The sequence below is a fragment of the Rhinolophus sinicus genome, linkage group LG03 (genome assembly GCF_036562045.2).
Source record: "Rhinolophus sinicus isolate RSC01 linkage group LG03, ASM3656204v1, whole genome shotgun sequence".
Taxonomy (NCBI): domain Eukaryota; kingdom Metazoa; phylum Chordata; class Mammalia; order Chiroptera; family Rhinolophidae; genus Rhinolophus; species Rhinolophus sinicus.
Window position 1 is genome coordinate 67692455 of NC_133753.1, and position 22036 is coordinate 67714490.

The following is a 22036-nucleotide window of genomic DNA, read 5'->3' on the forward strand; positions in this document are numbered from 1 at the left end:
TGACTTGAAACTTTCCAAACCAAGGCTGGCTTTCCTTTATCACACCACATACCCTAAATGAATTATGCCCACTTAGCTGTTATATATTCAAAGAACATGTTTAGGGAATGTAAATCAATAGTAATCTAAATAAAAGATCATTAGAATATAAAAAATAGCAAGCAACAAAATAATCTAAAACCCAGTTCAAAGGCAACTGTATTAAACTACCCATTGCTCGCATCCCCTCCAGCTATGTCAGTAATCCATAGGTCTATCCTTCATATTATTTAATCAGCATCTATAGTAGTGAGTACTAGGCACATAATAGGAACTCAACAAATAGTTGTTTTAGAATGGAGATACGCTTATGGAATTTTTAAGGAAGCTCTACTACTATTCCTCTTTAAAGACCTGACCAGAACCAAAGGGTCTGGGAAGGCAGTCTCAATGCATAATGACGGAGTTTATCAGTTTTTAAAATTCCTTTAGCAACCGAAACTTACGCAGTTTGATTTTCTTGTCATTGCTTTTCCTATACTATCAAAAATGATGCTTTCTTTACTATTTCAAACTCATCATCAAATTGCTAAAAATCGAAAATTCAATTTGCCACATTACTGCTAATTTGAATAATGGCTGAATAAAAGACAGGAAACGCTGAAGCAGCAATGATTTCTAAAACATTTTGCACTTTCCTCCTCCATCCCTGTAAAGTAAAGCTCGGATGCCACGCACAATTACACAAGAAAATCAAGAAAGCCATTACATTCAGCATTTTGTCATGATCATTGTTACCATGGCAAAAAGTGGGCTTAGTTTAGCACAGCTGCTACGGGCAAAGTCTGCTGGCCTTTTGTAAGGCTGAGTAACAATATAATGCCAAATTCTGTAGCCTGTCACTGTTTCTTTTCTCCAGGATAAGACTATTGTCCACAGATGCTGCTACTGTCTCATTCCTTAATGATCGGGCCAGTGTCATCTTTCATTGTATTCTTACTGTTGGCCAGTGACCAAGGAACACAGTTAATCTAAGAAGGTTACCCGTTGACCCACCTCCTGTTCTAAGGGGAAAATGTGTAGTGTGCAAACTAGGGATTTCAATAATAGAAAAAGCCACAGTTTCAACAGTCATATTGTAAACAGCAATACAATTGTGCTGGAAATAGCACAGGTTAGCAAGTGAGAAAGACAAATGTAGGTGCAGGACGACCAGCTGTATGGTGTATTATTTCTTTTGAGCATCAGTTTAGTTATCTGTAAAATGGGGATAAAAGTAACGTCCTCCTGAGGATTAACTGAGATAATGTGCAGGCTTAGGCACATGGTAAGTAATCAGTAATATGGCATTAATAATATGGCAATAATATGGACGCCGCCATCAACACCACCCTTCTCTCAATTGCTGAGATTTTCATGCCTTTGGGAATGTTTACTGAGGCTGGTAGGTAAACTGTTCTCTACTTATGGAAGGTAAATCGTTTTGGTCTTTTAAATTCTTTGAATATTCTCTTCATAAAGCTGAGGACAGAACATTTTCTAAGGTCTGACAGCAAGCATAAAGTTCACATCAAAAGGATAAAAGTCAACGTCAATATGATATAATATGCACCACATCTTATTATTCATATTTTAAGTGACACCAGTATTATCACTATAAAATGGAAAATGGCATATATACTAATTTTGACCTTAATGCAGAGATATTTAATTTTAAAAAATGAAGCATCATTATGAAAGCAGAGAAGTTTAAATTACCTGAAATGAAAACATTAATCAAGTCTCTGTATTTACTAGAAACAAAGGCTACTAGCATTTTTACCAGCTAAACAAAATATTTTTTCTAATGAGATTTCAGCTGAGTATCGTTTATCTTAAGAGAAAAATAATGGGACCTTACCTATTCCAGTAGCTCCAGAACTGGTCATGCAGGTAGGCGTGGTGGCTACATTCATCACCAAATGAGGCTTTGCTTTCAATCCAGTGAATTATGTGCCCTTCTACAGCTAAGGGACAAAGCATTACTAATACAGAGCAAAGGGAAGGGAAGATTGAAAATTCTGAACTGTGTACAGGCCTCTCTGTGCATCATATTAGAGAGCAGAGGCTTAGCCCTCACTGTCATCTATGGATGTAATTATAAAACAACACATCGTATACGTTCGTTACAAGAAACATTTATGCTGCAGTCACATCCCTTTTATTTTCATTGTCTTCAAAAGTCCCTCTCCTATTCTGAGACTGTGTAAGTGGACAAGTAATGTGAAAATAAACCAAAGTGAGCCTGGCTTTTCAACAGAACCGTGTTTTAAAAATGCAATATTTACAGAAATGACTTTAAAATAGCAACCAAAATGTCCAGAAGACAAGTTTACTTCTCAAATATATGTAAAAGATTTTAAGGCATAGATTTCTTCTGAACCTATTATCTTCTGCTATTCTAAAATAGTCTGTTTTTGACGATTTCACCCATTTAGGTACAGCATCATAAAACCAATCTACTCTGGCAACATTTGCTGGTTTTAACAACAACAACAACAACAACAACAACAAAAATCTACGGAATAACCACATCCCTTTTCTCTATAAACCAACATAACAGAATTTAAGGACTTACCAATTGGTACTTGTAAAATAAAGTCTGGCGTTTTGTCATAACCCTTTGCACGGAGCTGATCTTCATCTACAGGAAGAACAAATACTATTACTTATAACAATAGTCCATTAACAAGACAACAATATAATTGCTTTTCTTTCTTAAAAATGTATAAAAATTACAAATGCAGTCATACATATCTTTCTTATGTATGCAATGCTGTGTCAGAATAAATGAACTTTCTTAACAAACCCGAAGCATAGATACAAAAATGCCTCTTTGTCCCTTCTGCATTTTTATGTCTTTATTATAAACTTCATTAATTCAAGCTGTCATATGCTACCTTTTTTATAATTGAAAATACTCCAAATAATAAAATATACTTACTGATTAAAAGCAAAGGGCTTTACTGCTGTGAATATCACTAATGTTATCAGCCAAGATTGACAATTTACAGTAAGGCACATGTACAGTGGCCTTTACAATTACAAAACAAATATTTTTCATTAAAGCAATTAAGAAAGTTTATTTTCTATAACTGAAACTACTCTTACATACAAGAACACAAGAGAGGGACAAGGACAATGAGATCACCACAGAGACTTCATTCTCCTGCTTAAATCCTTGGATATGCTATTGTTTCTGGCATTTACCAGAGTTTTACCACTAACAACATGTAATTCTGTAAAGCAAACAGACTGAGATTTTTTCCTAAGTCTGTTCGATTTCTTGATCCTGTGCAAATATCAGTGATCCATGCAGAAGGAAAAGAGGCTAGAAAACAGAGAGCTTGACGAAGTTGGAAAAAACTAGCTAGGTGCTTGGTGTAAAAAAAACCAAAAAAACACTCTCCGATATTTTCTAAATGCTGTCCTTGACGTCTAATGGCATTACAATGTGATTTCTGAAATGAGGAGTTCTCCATTAGATTTTGGAGTGACCTGGTCATTCAATTCCAGACATGGCTTTCTGTCTTCACCCAACCTCAACTAATGGCCCAACCAAGTAACAAGGAAGGCTGTGTGGTCTCTTAACACCTACTGGGCTGTTGACATTGCCATGCATCCCATTCGCCTTCCTGCATCACCTTTGATTAAAATTAATGGCCCATTCCCAGTGTTGGGTAGCTTATTTCCAACCCATTTGTCAGCCCAAGACAGTGGTTTCATGGCCAATGTTCAGAAACTCTGTTTGAGAATACTCTTGTGTACATCTTGAAAGGTCAGCATTTTAAACATAAATAACCTTTTAATGACAAGACCCATGTTTAAACTAGATATTTAAGTTAGATTTTATTAAAACTTGATATCCTTTACCCAGATTTTGAAGGATTGATACCAGAATCCAGAACAACCTCCCATCTTTGAAATATATATATATAAAAATTGTTAGCTATTGAGATAAGAAAATACAAATAAAAGTAATCTGACTTTAAAAACAAGAGCATTTGGAACATTGGACTGCAGACCAGACGAACAAGACTGGAAAAATTTCTATCCTCTAAATGCACTCTGGCCACAAGAATGTTTAATGGAAAAGGCATTTATTAAAATCAACTCAAGTGCCTTGAGCTTATGTTTCAGGTAGCTGATGAACTGTTTTAAAAGCTGGGTTGACATTAAAAAAAGAGAGATTAATGTTTTATTAAAACTACCCTAGCTTGATCAACCTTTGTAGATGTTAAAATCTGTTTCAGAAAGAAAAATGATTATGTTTCTGTTGGCAGCTCAAAACAAAATTTCGAAGGTCACCAGCAACCCAAATGCACACACTAATATTCCTTTCAAAGGCACATGCTGTACTCCTGTTCATTGCACCAAAATTACTAACACAATACTTACGATTTAAATTTCACGACTTAATATTGTGAAATTTAAAAACTCAACCCCCCACACTTGGACATAAAACATCAGGTGAGGCTAGGGAAACTATCCATCTTTCTGGGGAGAACTTCAAAGTACAACTGTGCTCCTTTGCTTTCTCCCCCTCCCCCACCCCACTTTCCTCCCTCTCAGTATGAAGTTCATCCAATAGTAATTTTAACCAAAGTATAGCTTTGAAAAGTCTGTGTCACCACTAGTGATATTAGACTTTTACACACACACACACACACACACACACACACACACACGGTGCCAAAAAAAATGTATACACATTTCAAGAAAGGAAAACTGTATTAAAATTGTAATAATATATACTGATAAGAAAAAATGAATACAAGTCACGTTTGACTTCTGCAATTACAAGAGGTGCTCAAAGTGGTTACCATCAGTATCCAGACACTTCTGATTATGGCGAACTACTGCTTGAGCAATGCTGACCAAAGTGTCCATTTGTATACATTTTTTTGGCACCCCTGGTGTGTGTGTGTGTGTGTGTGTGTGTGTGTGTGTGTTATTCCATACATCTGAAACACTGTTATGTATTGGCTACCTTCTCCTTTCTTTACTAAATTCCTACTGCCTTACACATGCTATTTCAGCCTTCACATTGTTTCTTTCATCCTAGGTTTACTAAGAGAGGAGGAAGGAACAACTTGATAGAGTTCAGAGGAAATGACAGCACAAGAATAGGAAGCAGCATTTATGAACAAGTGGCCTTGCTCACCTGGTCTAGGCCCCGGGAGAAGTTGTATCACTGATTATCCCACTAGGAGACCTTTAAGGTCAGCCCCATCCATTTGGCCTGATTTCCTGTCCCCCAGACCTCAAAAAATTCCTTACCATTAGGATCATTATCCAAACCATTGGGTATGGATTTAAAATTTGGTTGACCATTTGGTGGTTCAGCATTCCAACTCTAGGATCTAGAGGTTACGACTCAATCATCACACTCTTCCCTCTGGCCTCATTCTCTGTTCTCTCCCTCATCTTACGGCACCTGGGCCGGTCTCCCACACTCAGCCTGAAGCCTCTGCTCTGAGGAGAGGAAATGATTCCTTTTCATTTTTTTAAACCTTATCCATTGGCCCAGTCTCATCACCAACATATGCTTTGCACATATTTAATGCTTAAAAAGGTTAACTGAATAAAATACAAGTACATTTAAAAAAATATTCATGTCTTCTACAAAGCTTCCCTAGACTGACTTAACAATTTTCTGATTTAACTCCCCATGAATCAACAAGACAAAAACAATAAACCTGGCTCAAAGTTCAAGGTTTTATTTGCTAATTCTTGCTGCTGTCTTTCATCCTTGGTCCCAACTCTCTGTGAGGTTCATCTTGATCATAAAGAAAGAAACTTCATCACTTTCCTTAATACTCATGGGAAGCTTTCCAACTTTTTTCTTTGATCTACAGTGTTTATTTAAACAATGTTGAATTTATCCATTCCTTAAAGTTTGGGCAGAATACCTCAGAAAAAGCCATCTGGGACTGGTGCTACTGTGGTGGGCAGCTCTTTGGTTACTTTTCCTATTTCTTGTATGGCTACTGATCTATTTAGATTTTTATCTCTTCTATAGTCACTTTTGCAATTTATATTTTCCTTGAGAATCATAAATTTCATCCGTATTCTTATAGTTCTTTGCATATATTGTGTTTTCCTGAAAATAAGACCAGGTCTTATATTAATTTTTGCTCTAAAAGACACATTAGGGCTTATGCTCAGGGGATGTCATCCAGAAAAATCATGCTAGGGCTTATTTTCCAGTTAGGTCCTATATTTCGGTGAAACACGGTATTTCGGTCAGGTGGTTACTTATGATTCTTTGAACTTTCCAAGTGGAAAACTAGATGTTTAAGGAACCTGCATTTTCTTCATGAGAAAACAATCAATATGAAAAGTAAGAACCATATAGGTTACAAAGGTGGGGAAGGAATAATGGCAATGTTTTAGAATAGCACTTACACCACAACTTCCCCAAATGGTTGGGGATCAATATGAAATCACCTCCAAATCCTGTATACCTGTCTTATTCAGTGAATAGAGAACATATAAAGTAAGACTATTCTGGTTTAAGGCGTATGTTCCAATATGTTTCATAACTACTAAGCTTGTCAATATCATAGTTCAAGTGTTTCTTATTAAGGATGTTTTTGCTTCCAAGCAGCCTTGTTAGCCTCCAGTCCACAACAGGTAGGGCTTTTAGATAATGAGAGCCTTGTGACACACAGTATTTCTGAGCCTGGAAAGGTTTAGAAATTACTGGTCCAACACTCTGATTTACACATCATAAACGTGGCCTAGAGCAGGTAAGTGACCCACCAAGACCTAGACCTCTCGCATAAAGACACAGGCAAGGGCCCATATCCACCAAGTTCTGGTTTGTCTAACACGCCACACTTGATGACAAATATTTAAATTTGGTCATGTGTAACATTTGTGAAGTGGGGGGAAAAGTTCTTATTTCCCCCCTAGAAGACCTTGAAGAAGGAGAGGCGATGGCCATCTGTTGGATATTATTTCGATATTATTTACAGGATACCTGTTTGAAAAGATGAACTCATAAGCTCTTGATTTTTAGAGGCTCCTCTCTCCAACTGAACACAAAAAATGAGTAAAACTGCATCCATAGATAAAACTGATGTGAAAATTTGAAAAACAACCCAGGTCTTCCTTTCTTTTTAAGTTATCAGGCCTGTCTTTAGAAGGCATTTAAAGAAAGAAATTACACATACTTAGAGAACACTGAAAGTTTAATTTCTTTGGCCTTTTAATTACCCTCTCCTTTAAATACCCAAAATATCCAAAGCAATTAAGTACTAATTACACAATTCCTATTTTTAAAAATAAAAGGCTGATTTTGAGTTAGAGAACAAAACACATCTGAAACTAGTTAACATTTACTTAAGAATCATAGCAGGGCATAAGGACTACCAAGAAAAAGTTTGAGGTTTTTTTGTTTATTAAAATGCTTTAAATTTAAGAAATATAGTTGATCCCAGAGAAATTATGCAAAATTCCAGTTCACAACATCTGAAAACAAAAAGTTACAGTCTGGCATGGCATTTTATCTACAAATTTGTCAAAAGGTTTCTAAAATACTAGGTTAAAATATACTGTATGATTAAAAACAATCTTTTTAACACCTGATTACAATTTTACTAAATTGGGAAGGGCAGAAAAACAACAAAAATACATCAATACAAATGACAACTATAGTATATCTTGTCTACTCTAGTATTTTGTTTTTTGTGTGTGTTTTTTCCTCAAAACACTGTCTCGTTCAATATGTTGAACTTTAACTTCTGTTTAGCATATTTTCATGTTCTTGAAGAGCAAGTTCCACAGCCTTTTCTATCCAGTTTAAGAAGTTTGCAAAGTTTCAGTAACAGATGTTACTATGATATGGAAACCATGTGCAAAGGTACACAGAACAGATATGAATTTAATGGGGAGACTAATAGCACAGATAAATGAAATCTTTAGAGAACCCAAAATTTCATTACAACCATTAGTTTCAATCTCTTCCCCTGAAGCGTTTTACCACAGCCACTAATAAGGAATACAACTGACTGCTCTGACCTTGTCCTTTGCTTATTATGTCTGTAGGGGACAATACTAGTGAAAATTGAAGTGCCCTAAAGATAGGAAACAAATGTGAGGGCATGAAGATGGGACGGTGCAAAGTGAGGCTGGAAAGGCTGACCCCTGCCCACTGGTGGGTGTCAAGACAGAGGACATGAATAGCAACAACAAAAGTAAAACTTGTCTATGTTTTACATCACATCACTCTCAATTCTTTCGGTTTCATGTCATAAAACAAGGGACACATCAGCACAGTGGAGGAAAAAGGATACAGGACAATTTGTGGGAGGAAACAGCTGTGATACAAGGCCTGGGGCCAGTTTCCTCTAAACAAAACAAGGGGATTGGATGGTTACTAGAGCCCTTTGCAACTCCAAAATTCTGAGGAATGGCTGAATGGTAGCTGTCTGCCCCAGTTCTTTTAGCTGTAACTACTGATGACAGACCCTTCTGCAGGGCCAGCTCCACCTCTCCCAAAACCAATCTCAATGGAGGGGAAGAAGAAGGGAGAGAGAGGGAGAAAGAGGGAAAGAGAGTGAGCACATATGTGCCAAGGAGCCAATCAACAATAACACTAACAGATTTGACCACAGTGCCTTTTGGCTATGGGGACAGAAGAACGAACCTGTAGCTAATTTTGGCGGGGTGAGTGAGATATTTGATTTTTCTGTCCTGTACCCCATCTTGTCTGGCAATGCAACCCCACTCACACCATGTGATTTTGGTGGATGGTCAATATAGGACCCTCAACCACTGGTCACGGGGTGGACACTTGACCAAGACTAGCAGATCAGAGCCCTTTTGAGATTTGTAATGGGGCAAAAGAGAATCATCAACTTTTCTCTGGGATTACGAACTCTAAGAAGTAAACAAACTTGCAACTTCCGGGAATCACCTTTATTGCCTGAGAATGTAGCCAACACTGTATAAAAGCAGAACACGAGAGAAAAATGAGGAGATATTAATGACATAGCTTTGTCTTCTGGATTCTAGACACACCAGAAGCAAAATTCTCTCTTTTGGATTTCCCAGGTATATCTGTAAACCAATAAATTCCCCTTTTGTGTGTGTCTAATCTAGTTTGATTAGATGTCTGTTGCTTACAACCCAAATAGTTCCAATATATCATTGGCAGCCAGGAAAGCAGACACGAGTTTCCTAACTGGAGCGATGGTTGAGGAAAGGGCTGTGGGCCTGGCACAGGGAGACTCCTATCAGAAGTGGACAAGGAAACCTGTCTTCAAAGTTCCAGAGAGCAGGTTGTCTTCCAGTAGTACACATGTGTGTATGGTGCTTTACTCTTGGTCCCAGGGAGAAGCACATGCACGCACATTCAATATGGGAAGTAAAGATGGCCGCTCACCATGACAATTTCTTCGGGAAGGGAAGACAGGGACCCTTTCCCCACATCCCGGCTCCAATATCACATTCCTGTTACTCTGAAAACTGTATCTGATTTTGAACTTTCAGACAGATATAAATTTAAATAGTTGATACCTTACGAAATGCCTAACCATCTCAGTTCCCTTTAGCCTATATACCCGTATGTTTGATTTCTAGCCTCTTCTCCACTGCTAACGTCTGCATGTAAACACAATCTACGTATTCTAAATTTCATCTGTTCCTGCTGCCTATTCTTCACCTGAGGTCACAATCCCCTGTTTGTCACATCATAATCACTTCCCCAGCAGAGTACTGTTGCTTCAGGAGGGGAATAAAGCAGCAGGAACAGATGAACTCTTAGTAACAAAGATCCTAATTTCTTCCAGTGAGGGACATCCTTCACTAAGCCTTTTTGGCTTTACAGAGTATACCTTCCTGGAGTCCCACAGAGTAATACATGAATGCTAGAAAAGCATGTAAAATCTGCTGGTTTGTCGTAAGGCAAGACCAAACATGGGAGGGTGGGGATAAAGCAAATGCCTCTCAGGTGTCACTCAAAATAATTGTTAGCTTCTACTAACAGGGCAACATTCACTGCAAAGAATAAAATGTCTCCAGAGACATCCTTATTAAGCTAAACTTAACAAGAATCTGCACCAGACAATGCCTGTGGAAGTCACTAATGAAAGTCCCTCCAACCTGGAGATACGCCAACCGATGGAGGATGAACGGTTCATCTTCAGTCTTTGATATAAGCTCTTTCGTATTTTCCCTAACAGTGCAAAGAGTCTTGGCTTCTCACTGTCACTATTTACTGTTCCTCCTATGCCTTTTGTCCCAACGTTTTACTCAACCTCTCAGAAAAGAGGGGGAGGCGGGAGGGAGAAAGGATATAACAAAACATGGTCTCCTTAATCACTTGAGAAATATAATGGAAACATCTGCATCAGTAGATAAAATACATTTTCTATGTCATTGATATGAGGAATGGAACAGACCTTTAGCGGAGGGGACAGGATGATCACAATGCTCATTGGTCAATTAAAAAATCTAAGAAGGGTCCCTTGTGGATCTAAAAGTAGGTAGGAGTGGGCAGCAGGTTCTTCACATCTTCTGAGACTTTAAACGCTAATCAATAAATCTTAATTCTAAATTAACTATCCTTGGAAAGAACTGACATGTACTTAAACTTATCTGAAAATTTCCTGGAAGGCTCCATGTTTGATTCCATTTTTATTTTTTTTATCCCTAATGGTGCCTGCCCATAGCAAGTACTTAAACGATACACATCTGCCTGATGAACCAACAAAAGAAATAGTGGTTAGCTTAGTGGGGAGACAGCCAAGCTAATGTGCTCAACTAGCCATCCTCGAAACACATGGTGGCAGGAAGGTGCCGGTGAAAGAGAGCAGGTGAAAAAGTAAAATTCTATCACCACTTCAGGAAAAGCAGCTTATGAGCCAGTAGCATTTTCTTCTATGTACAGGGTAGCAACTGATTTTTAGTATAATCTATACCTTTCTCTCTATTAATAAAAGTAGCACAACAACATCAAGACTATCAGGTGAGCAGCTACTGAGAGGCACTAGAGTTGGAACCGCATCCTTCCTGGATGAACACAGCAGCAGTGTGCGTGGCTGTGAGCATCCAAAGCGCACAGAGTGTTTGCTTATCATCATTGTCACATTAACGAGTGCAGTTCTTGGCAAGAACACATTCAACGAAAGTTAGCTGAAAAGAGTAAGTAATAAATAGAAGAATTACAAGAACTCTAAGAAATTTCTAAAAGTTATCTGCGTTTGTCTGTTTGTAGCTTGTCTCCCTACTAGACCACGACTCCACAAGAGCAGAGACTTCATCAGACTTACATCTAGTGCCTAAAATAATATTACCCGACTCAGTAATTGATTTTTGCAATAAACGAATATATGAATAAAATACATTTTTTTAGTTGGAGAAACTGAAGTTATTCTATTTTGACTTCTCTTAATACAATATACCTATTTATAGAAGTACAAATTAATACATTTACAAGATAGGATAAATCCATATTAGTACACCCAACTCTTCAAAGATAAGGCCTCTCCCCTCCCCCCCATAGTGTTAAATATTGTGCCATAGCAACTGCTCAGTACATGGTTATGAATCAAGGAAATTTAAGAAATTATTAGGGTTAAGATAAAAGTAATTTGTTTTTATTTCTTTCTCCTATTGATGAAAAAGGTCAGATAAAGTATTTATTCTTTAAAATGACATATAGAGCACAATGGGTGGAATATTTAGAATGGGATACAAAATTTCAGGGAAGTCATAACTCTTAAGAAGGATTAATGTATAAACAGTAAGAATTCTTGTCTGTTAAAAGCCCAGATTAGAAACGAGAGAGAGAGAGAGAGAGAGAGAGAGAGAGAGAGAGAGAGAGAGAGCTATTGATGGTATTTTTGCTTATAAAAGAATGAAAGTAAAACAAACATGTTTGTAATATCTCTGCAACAAAATTCAAGATGTACACATGTAAAAAGAAAACATAAGATCATATTTTGGTCTATTATATACCAACATTTTTCCATAGTTGGATTTAATATGATGATCTATCTAAATTTATCTGGCATAGTATTTTAGATCTAATTAATCATCGTGAAGGGGTATTTACACGGTAAAAGAAAAACCGTGTAACCATACTTCATACAAGGCTTTGAATTTTGATGTTTTAACCATAAGTAAACATGTATTAATTCAGTACTACATTAAAATGCTTAAAATGCATAGAATAAATTAACAACTTCTTTGTATGCTGATGAGGAAATGCTTTAAAATAGAACTAGAGTTACATGGAGTGAGCTAAACATCATATAAGTGATTTATTTTTAAAGATCAGTTAAGTGTCGTCTTTGGGTATTCTTCAATAAAATAATTACCTCTAGATCCTATAGCACAGAGGAATAGAGGGGGCACATCAATTTTAAATCCCCCTTTTAAGTCCCCTTTCTGAAATGGTATCTGAGTGGTAGTGCCTCCCTGGCTAAGTTCCTGCATTGTCTTTGTCAGCTACGGTCAATCCAGTCTAACGCACTCAGTTCCCAGAATCCAGGGAGTCGAGGACCTGGGGACTAAGTTTAGACCATGTTTAAGCTCTTTGCTCTTCCTCCCTAATGGACTCTTCTAGTTATGAAGAAAGCAGAGTTAAGTAAAGAAATGGCACTGAGGGCCTGACTATCCGTAAGCAGATGGTGCCAAGAGTAACACCAACCTGACTTGAAAATATGACTGCTTAGTTGGTAGCTTAAAACAATAAAGTAGATTTGGCCATGCTATATGGGCCGCTATCTGAGTGATCAGTGTGACCAGATAGTTCATAATACTATCAGAACTCCGTACTTCTAAAACATATCTCATGGTGCATTGTGAGGAATCCATTGAACTGGTTTTGATCCATTATGTTTTATTTTTGATTAAATTTGAAAATGCAATTTCTGTCTAATGTACTCCTTTTCCATAGGCTGACCATTTCAATTGTCCTTATATGAAAAAAAATTTGCTGCTCTTACATACTGAAATTTAATTCGGTAATTTGAGGCCACTTTCCTAATTTATCAGCTTTCTTTAACCCTAGCTGGAGAATATTTATGGTATCCCCCACCTTCAAGTTATCAACAATCTTATAACACATTCAGCTCCATTCTCCAGTTTCATTAATAAAAATATTGAATACTAACACTTAAAGCATATTTCTTGTAGGGCTGTATTCAACATCCCTTTCCAACTTGATGTAAAATCACTCATTTGACTTTCCTTGGCCAATTCTCTGTCCATTTTGGAACAAAAATGATGTAAACCAATATTCTTTGATTTTTTTAACCTAAAAAAACACACTATGTAGACTCTTAAATATCTACATAAAACAGATGTGTACAATAGTACGATTTGTATAGAACTTTTACAAAGTACCACGTCGAAAATGGAAAAGAGGAATTCATTGTACAGTGTTTTATGGTTTCCATGATCAGTTATCATATAGATATCTTTTGGGGCTTAATTTCTAATGCTTAAGAGATACTGAAAAAAATATAAGATTCCACACTGGCACACCAAAACATGCGTACATGTGAGATTTTTAAAAATCATACTAAATTTCTGATGACAATATTTGGCATAAAAAAATAATAAAATCTTAATATTTGGCTTTCAAGTAAAAGTACTACCTGATTCCACACATGAGACAAACATGAATTTTTCTAACCATTCTTTCTAATATATAAAGCATTTTATAGACAATATTTCTTTTGTTTCTTTCTCTCATAAGGCCTAGATTATGGTTAATATCTCATGACACCAAAAGTAATACTGTAACAGATATTAAAGCATTTTTTCAGCCACTTATTCTATAAAATATTAATTGCAAGCCTGTGCATGTGCTGTGTATACAGGGGATTAGGTAACTGAGTTCCTGCTCAGTTCTAAATCAATAAAAGATAACATGTACAGCATCAATCATCGTTCACTCTTCCTTTAGGACTGCAAGTGGAAGATTTAAAAATATATATATTTAAGCACACATGGAGATATTAGAAGCTCGAGAGGATGTAAGCAATACTCACCTAGGAAGGACAGGTTTTTCTCTAGAAGCAAGTCTCTCAGCAGGACCTCGTGCTCATAACCGATGGCACTGGGGAGTTTTAGTTAAGGAGGGCAACACAGGTAGAGTTATAAAAAGATGCTATCGGAAAAAAGCTAATACCAGATCTACACTTTGAGATGAAAAGGAAAATAAGAGGTAAGTATAGCAACTATTCCCACTTCTAGCCTACATCTCTGAGGTTTCTATACACTTCCCTCATTTAAACGAGTCACTGGAATTTTTCTATAATGTTTATATTGTATTTTGGCAAATAAAGACTTGTAAATGGATGTGTCCATAACTTTGAAAAGAGGGAGAGTCATTTTAAACATCCTTTATGTTAAGTTAAATATCTTTCGATTCACTTTAGCGCAACTTTATCAAGTACTTACTAACTGCAGCAAAGAAAACCAACGGGCCTTTGCCCTCAAAGAGCTTCCAATCTTATAGAATTCCATCAATCTTCTGTGAATTCACATTTGTCACAGAAGCAGCTTTTAGGAGCTCCTGTTTCACTTCTAATCTATTCTTGGCGATCTTCTGCGATTTGGGAAGCCAAAAACTGACTTGTTGAGGATTATATGTAATATGGAGGAAAGACATCTTATTAAAGGACTGTGGGTTACGGTGTGGGTACAGAAGCTATTTCAACTCTTTTTATCATGTGTGTACAAGTGTACACATATTATAACACACATATAAATAGATACACACAGGCACATAGACATTTTTTGAGTGTTTACTATGAGGCAGCCATTGTGTTAAGTGTTTTATGTGTGTAATTTCATCTGCACAGTTATCATTATCCATATTTTAAAGATGAGGAAACTGAGGCTTAGAAAGGAACTTGCACAAGGTCATACAGTTGATGTGTGGTAAAGCAGAGGAACAGATCAGAATAAGATCACTGCAACGGCCACGTTTATGACCTTCACACAGCTTCTTAAAAAGTATTAAAATTATATAAAAATAATATGCTAAAAATGGTATGTTACTATTTCTTAAATACCATATATGAAGCCTTTGTGCTACACACTTTGGAGTACTATCGTCTTATTTAAACTTCACGACAACCACATGACTAGGTACTGTTATTAGTCCCATTTTTACAGTTAAAAAAAGCAAGGTTCAGGAAGGCTGAGGAACTTACTGGAGGTCGGTCCCCTGGCTGGTAAATAATGAAATCAGTTATGGGACTTCCAATTCTGGGTGTATTTTCCAAAAGGATGAGATTGCAAAAGTCTAAAAAGGAGTGTTACCCTATTCTGATACTTGAATTCTGTCAAAAGCATTTGGTAATAATTACATTTCACTGATAATGTCAACTTGGTCATATCACGTCTTGGCCTATCAGAGACTCTTTAATTCTGATCATGCACTGAAAGAGTCCAATTTAAATGGAATAAAGCTTACATATTATTTGTGAACAAACAAACAAAAAAACTCCTAGAGAATTATCCTGTCCTGTGTCAACAGATACAGGTGAATATTGTTAAAATCTTCAAACTCCAGAGATGTGGCCACTCACGTCAACCCTAAATGAACCCTAAGTCATCATCCCTGCATTTTTCCTTCTGTTGTTCCTCCCTCCCCACTCCAATGCACATGGCTATGCTTATTTAATTTCTTATTGGAAACAAAATAAAGGAAACACATTTTTAAATCACAGAATTTCACACATTTGCAGAGTCCATTGAAGACATTTGATGAGTATCTTTCAATGATTTCTCATTACTGGGGGCATACCACATTTGAGAACTAAATTATTTACTTCTATTCCACATAAATGTGCTCTCACTTTTATTGTTGTAAATTATTTACATCTAAAATGTTGAATCATGAAACTGAGGTTACTGATGGTACAGAAACGAAACCCACAGCATTTTAAGCTTCCTGCATCATTATCTTTACTTGCTTCTCTGCCTAGGTCTTTGTCTAATAGTTGTGTCCTGAAGTCACACTTTAGAAAGTTGAGGTGGCTGTTTTCTCACACCTTTTGTGTCAGTGAATATAACCTATGGCAGGAAAGGTGTCAATATGTCTATGTAGAGAAAAAAAAAAAAGTGGACACCAAAAGAAAAAGAAAGCACAGTGACAATTTATATTCTCTTTGCTACTGTGCTTTTTTGGTGTCTTATTAGTAAATGACCAATTTACTTTATTCCACTTACATTTTCCTAATGGAGTAGAAAAGGTTTTGTACCTATTCTAAATTTACTAAATGTGAGCTTTCTTTCTTACAAAATGATGTAATTCACTGAGAGTAAGCAATGTAAACATTATCAAATTATCAGAACAACATATAAATAGCATTTTCACTCACATGGAAAACTAAGAAATTTTATTCAGTATGAAATAAAATAATTCCTGTTGATCAGTCTAGGAAACACCTGTGCAAGTGTATGTACATTATATAAAACTGCTACTACCTCAATGCAAAGATAAAATCAGTTCTCTACAAACTTCCCTGCCTGTTTTATTTTTCATGGTAAAAGCAATCAGCAATTTGAAATTTTGGAAAGATACACTTATTGATTACGCTTTGCTTGATATAAATATATATATATATATATATAAAATACAAGGTCTAGAAACTAAAGTTTGTAAAAATAGTAATTTTACTGGAAATAGGCATAATAATGGAACTGCAAAATTATAATCTCGTCAGTGAATACAATTTATAGACATCCATCATTATCTTTATCAATTGAAATCATGTACTACATTAAATTCTACTGGCAATAACACCAAAAAGGGAAAGTGAATGATGGCAAAAATGTAAGGAAAATATTCCAAATAGAATTTATAATGCTCTATAAGCAGAAACACTTAGACTTTGTCTACAATAATACCTGATATTGATGTATGGCAGTGACCATGGGGCAAAACTTGTAAATAACCTCACAAGCCATTTTTTTTCGCCAGCAATACAGCAATCTAGTTTCCCGTAAGCATCTCAACTATTACTGAAAAATAGCCTCCTGGCATTTACAAAGCAGTTGACTTCATACTTTAGTCCATGCATATATAATTAGATAGTTATATTTGAAATCAATATGCAATCCTTCAAGAGACATTATGCTTTTAAAACCTTAACTTTAAATTGATTTTTAACTATTTTATGTGCTTTAAAATTAACATGTAATTCCGCCCCAGATACTCTGAGATGGTGTTAGTTGTTACACGAATGTGCTAAACTTTATCACTGTAGCAACATGAGATTGGCATTCCTACAATTTTGAACACTACCATTAATTTTACATTGCAAATAGAAGCATAGTTTTACTTTGGTCTAGTAAAAAGGTAAGCTTATGATAATGCTGTGATTTTATTAAGTTAGATTGGGGGGAACCGACTTGGAGAATAAACATATAAAGGGCTATAACATAGGTACTGAATATTCTTACAAGGGGGCTCTGTTAAAAGAATATCTTCAAAGGTTAACTTTATGAAAAAGAAAAAAGAAAATGAGTGATTTGTTTTTTCTTTTTTTTTTAAACAAACATTTTACTGACTCTAAGCCTTTAGGAAACAAGGTGGAATATAAACACACACACACACACTTGACTAGTGAGGGCTTCCAAAAAATGCCTCCTGACTCTCACCAAATCACAATTGGTCACATGCAACCCACACTAACAAAACCTATACCAGGAAGGACATGTTCTATCATTGAGAAATGTGAGACTCATAGATTCAGACAAATATAATTTTCATTTAAAATACTACTTCTTCTTTAAATAGCATTCTTAGCTAAGGATCCTCAAAATTCTTAGTGTTGCCACACTACTAAATGTATTGATGAATAATGTCATACATTCTGGAGCAGTTACTTTCCATTCAAATTCTGTTTTAAGAAGTTAACTCTTTAGTAATCGCAATGCTTTTAATAATGTGTTTCCCCGAAAATAAGACCTAGCTGGACAATCAGCTTTAATGCGCCTTTTGGAGCAAAAATTAATATAAGACCTGGTATTATACTATTATATTATATTATATTATATTATATTATATTATACTATATTATACTATACTATACTATACTATACTATACTATACTATACTATACTATACTATACTATATTATACTATAAGACCTGGTCTTATCATAAAATAAGACTGGGTTTCATATTAATTTTTGCTCCAAAAGATGCATTCAGAGCTGATTGTCGGGCTAGGTCTTATTTTCAGGAAAACACGGTAAATGACTGGACATCTGTTTTCTTGGCCTTAAATTCAGTTCAGAGGGAAAAATTAATTTGGTTTCTCTAAAAATGTTTATTAGGGATCAAACTGACAGCTCAGATTGTAATCAGCATTTAAGCAACAAGAGTCTACTGCCCTTTAAAATGCGATGGTCTCTGGTGACATTTAAAAAAAATTTATTAAATTGACTCAGGTGACTTTGGTTAGTAAAATTATATAGGTTTCAAGTGTACATTTATATAAAACATCATCTATATATTGCATTGTGTATCCATCACCCAGAGTCAGTTCTTCTTCCGTCACCATATATTTGATCCCCTTAACCCTCACCTACCACCCTCCTCCCCACTTTCCCTCTGGTAACCACTAAACTGTTGTCTGTGTCTGAGTTTTTGTTTCTTTGTTTATGTTGCTCATTTGTTGCTTTCAGTTTTATATCCCACATATGAGTGAAGTCATATGGTTCTTGACATTTTCTGTCTGACTTATTTTGCTTAGCGTGATAATCTCAAGACCCATCAATGTTGCAAATGGCAGTATTTGATCTTCTTACAGTTGAGTAATATTCCATTGTGTGTATGTGTGTGTGTGTGTGTGTGTGTGTGTGTATAATTACATCTTTTTCATCTATCAAAGGACACATGGGTTGGCCACCATGAATAATGCTCCAATGAATATAGGGGTACATATATCTTTATGGTTAAGTGTTTTCAGATTTGTTGGGTAGATACCCAGGAGAGGGATTGCTGGGTCATATGGTAATTCTATTCTTAACTTTTTGAGGAACCTCCATACTGTTTTCCATAGCAGCCATACCAATTTACATTCCCACGAACAGTGTATGAAGGTTCCTTTTTCTCCAACACTTTTTATTATTTATCATATTGATGATAGACATTCTAACAGGTATCTCATTGTGGTTTTTATTTGCATTTTCCTAATAGCTAATAGTGAAGTTGAGCATTTTTTCGTATACTGTTGGCCTTTTGTGTATCTTCTGGGGAGAACTGTTTGTTCAGGTCCTCTGCCCATCTTTTAATTGGATTTTTTTTTGCTATTGAATTGTACATGTTCGTTATATATTTTGGATATTAGGCCCTTATCAGATAAGTTGTTTGCAAATATCTTCTCCCATTCGGTTGGTTTCCTCTTTGTTCTGTTGATGGTTTCTTTTGCTGTGCAGAAGCTTTTTAGTTTCATATAATCCCATTCTTTTTTCTTTTTTCTTTTTTTGCTTTTATTTCCCTTGCCTTTGAAGTCAAATTCATAAAATCCTCTCTGAACCTAAGGTCCATAAGTTTAGTACTTATGCTTTCTTCTACGCAACTTACTGTTTCAGGTCTTATGTTTAGGTCTTCGATCCATTTTGAGTTAATTTTGGTATATGGTGACAGATAGCAGTCCAGTTTCACTCTTGCACGTGGCTTTCCAATTTTCCCAATACTGTTTATTGAAGAGTCTTTCTTTTCTCGATTGTATGCTTTTGGATCCACTGACGAAAATTATCTGCCCATATTTAAGTGGGCTTATTTCTGGGTTCTTAATTCTATTCCACTTGTCTGTGTGTGTTTTTCTTCTAATACAATGCTGTTTTGATTATTGTTGCTTTGTAGTATAAATTGAAGTCATAGAGTGTGATGCCTCCAGCCTTGTTCTTTTTTCTTAAGATTGCTTTGGCTATTCAGAGTCTTCTGTGGTTCCATACAAATCTGATGATTTTTGTTCTATTTCTTTTAAAAATGCCATTGGGATTTTGATGGGGATTGCATTAAATCTGTATATTGCCTTTAGTAATATGGCCATTTTTAACTATGTTGATTCTTTCAATCCACGAACATAGCATATCTTTTCATTTCTTTGTGTTATCTTCAATTTCTTTTAATAATATCTTATAGTTTTCAGTGTATAGGTCCTTCACATCCTTTGTTAAGTTTATTTGTAGGTATTTTATTCTTTTTGTTGCAATTGCAAAAGGAGTTATTTTTTCATTTCTTTTTCTGAAATTCCATTGTTAGTATACAGAAATGCAATGGATTTTTGTACATTGATTTTGTATCCTGCAAATTTACTGTATTTGTTTATTGTTTCTAATAGTTTTTTGGTGGAGTCTTTAGGGTTTTCTATATAAAGAATCATGTCATCTGCAGAAAATCATAATTTAATTTCTTTCTTTCCTATTTGGATGCCTGTTACTTCTTTCTCTTACCTGGCTGCTCTGGCGAGGACTTCCTTTACTACGCTGAATAACAGAGGTGAGAAAGGGCATCCTTGTCGTGTTCCTGATTTTAGAGGAAAATCAGTTTTTCACCATTAAGTATGAGATTAGCTGAGGGTTTGTCATATATGGCCTTTATTATGTTGAGGTACTTTCCTTCTATACCCATTTTATTAAGTGTTTTAATCATAAATGGATGTTGTATCTTGTCAAATGCTTTTTCTGCATCTATGACATAATCATATGATTTTTATCCTTTATTTTGTTTATGTCATGTATCACATTGATGGATTTACGTATGTTGAACTATCCTTGTGCCCCTAGAATAAACCCCACTTAATCGTGATGTATAATCACAATTTTCCAGTTCTTCGTGATTCAGTCTAGGAAGGCTATATATTTCTAAGAACTTGCGCATTTCTTCTAGGTTATTGAATTTGATGGCATATAGTCTTTCATAGTATTCTTGTACGATCCTTTGTATTTCTGTGGTATTTGTCATTACTTCTCCTTTTTCACTTCTGATTTTGTGTCTTTTCTCTTTTCTCCTTAGTGAGTCTAACCAGGGATTTGTCAATTTTATTAATCTTTTCAAACAACCAGTTCTGTGTTGCATTAATTTTTCCTGTTGTCTTTATTCTCTGTTTCATTTAATTCTGCTCTAATTTTTATTATTTCCTTCCTTCTGTTGATTTTGGGCTTCATTTGTTCTTCTTTTTCTGGTTAAGATGTAATGTTAGGTTGCTTATTTAAGATTTTTCTTGTTTCTTGAGATAGGCCTGTAATGATATAAATTTCCCTCTTAATACTGCTTTCACCACATCCCAATACTTTTGATATGATGTATCTTCATTCTCATTTGTTTCTATGTATCTTTTGATCTCTCCTTTTATTTCTTCTTTGACCCAGTTGTTTTTCAGTAGCATGTTGTTTAATCTCCGAGTATTTGTGTTTTTTCCTGCTTTCTTTTTGCAGTTGATTTCCAATTTCAAAGCCTTGTGGTCAGAGAATATGCATTGTATTATTTCAATCTTCTCAAATTTGCTGAGGCTAGTTTTGTGTCCCAATGTATGGTCTATCCTTGAGGCTGTTCCATGTGCACAAGAAAGGAATGTATAGTCTGGTATTCTAGAACGAAACGCTCTGTAAATGTCAATTATGCCCATGTGTCATTTAAATCTGTTATTTCCTTATTGATTTTCTGTTTGGATGATCTATCCATAGCTGTCAATGGTGTATTTAGGTCCTTTACTATAATTGTGTTTTTGTCAGTTTCTCCCTGTTGTTGTATTACTAGTTGCTTTGTATATTCTGGTGCTCCATGATTGGGAACATATAAATTGATAAGTGTTATGTCTTCTTGTTGTATTGTCCCCTTTATCATTATGAAATGTCCATCTTTGTCTCTTGTTATCTTTTTTATCCCAAAGTGTGTTTTGTCAGATGTCAGTATGGATACATCTGTTTTTCTCTGGATTCTGGAGACATTTTAACCACAACATCCTTTAACGTCAGGCTCAAAATTTATTCTAGCAAATTCAACTGAATTTGGCTCATTTAAAATGGAA

At 35.6% G+C, this 22036-nt stretch overlaps 1 protein-coding gene across 2 annotated transcripts in view; it reads right to left on the reverse strand.

Annotated features, from left to right (window-relative positions):
• Window positions 1–22036, reverse strand: part of CDIN1 (CDAN1 interacting nuclease 1) — a 214555-nt gene that overhangs the window by 94918 nt on the left and 97601 nt on the right. For both annotated transcript variants that reach the window (XM_019725527.2, XM_074327928.1), the window contains exons 8-10: window positions 14028–14095; window positions 2597–2662; window positions 1880–1985 (exon numbers count right to left, since the gene is read on the reverse strand). In XM_019725527.2, the coding sequence (XP_019581086.1) occupies window positions 1880–1985; window positions 2597–2662; window positions 14028–14095 (240 nt within the window). The remainder of the gene's footprint in view (window positions 1–1879; window positions 1986–2596; window positions 2663–14027; window positions 14096–22036) is intronic.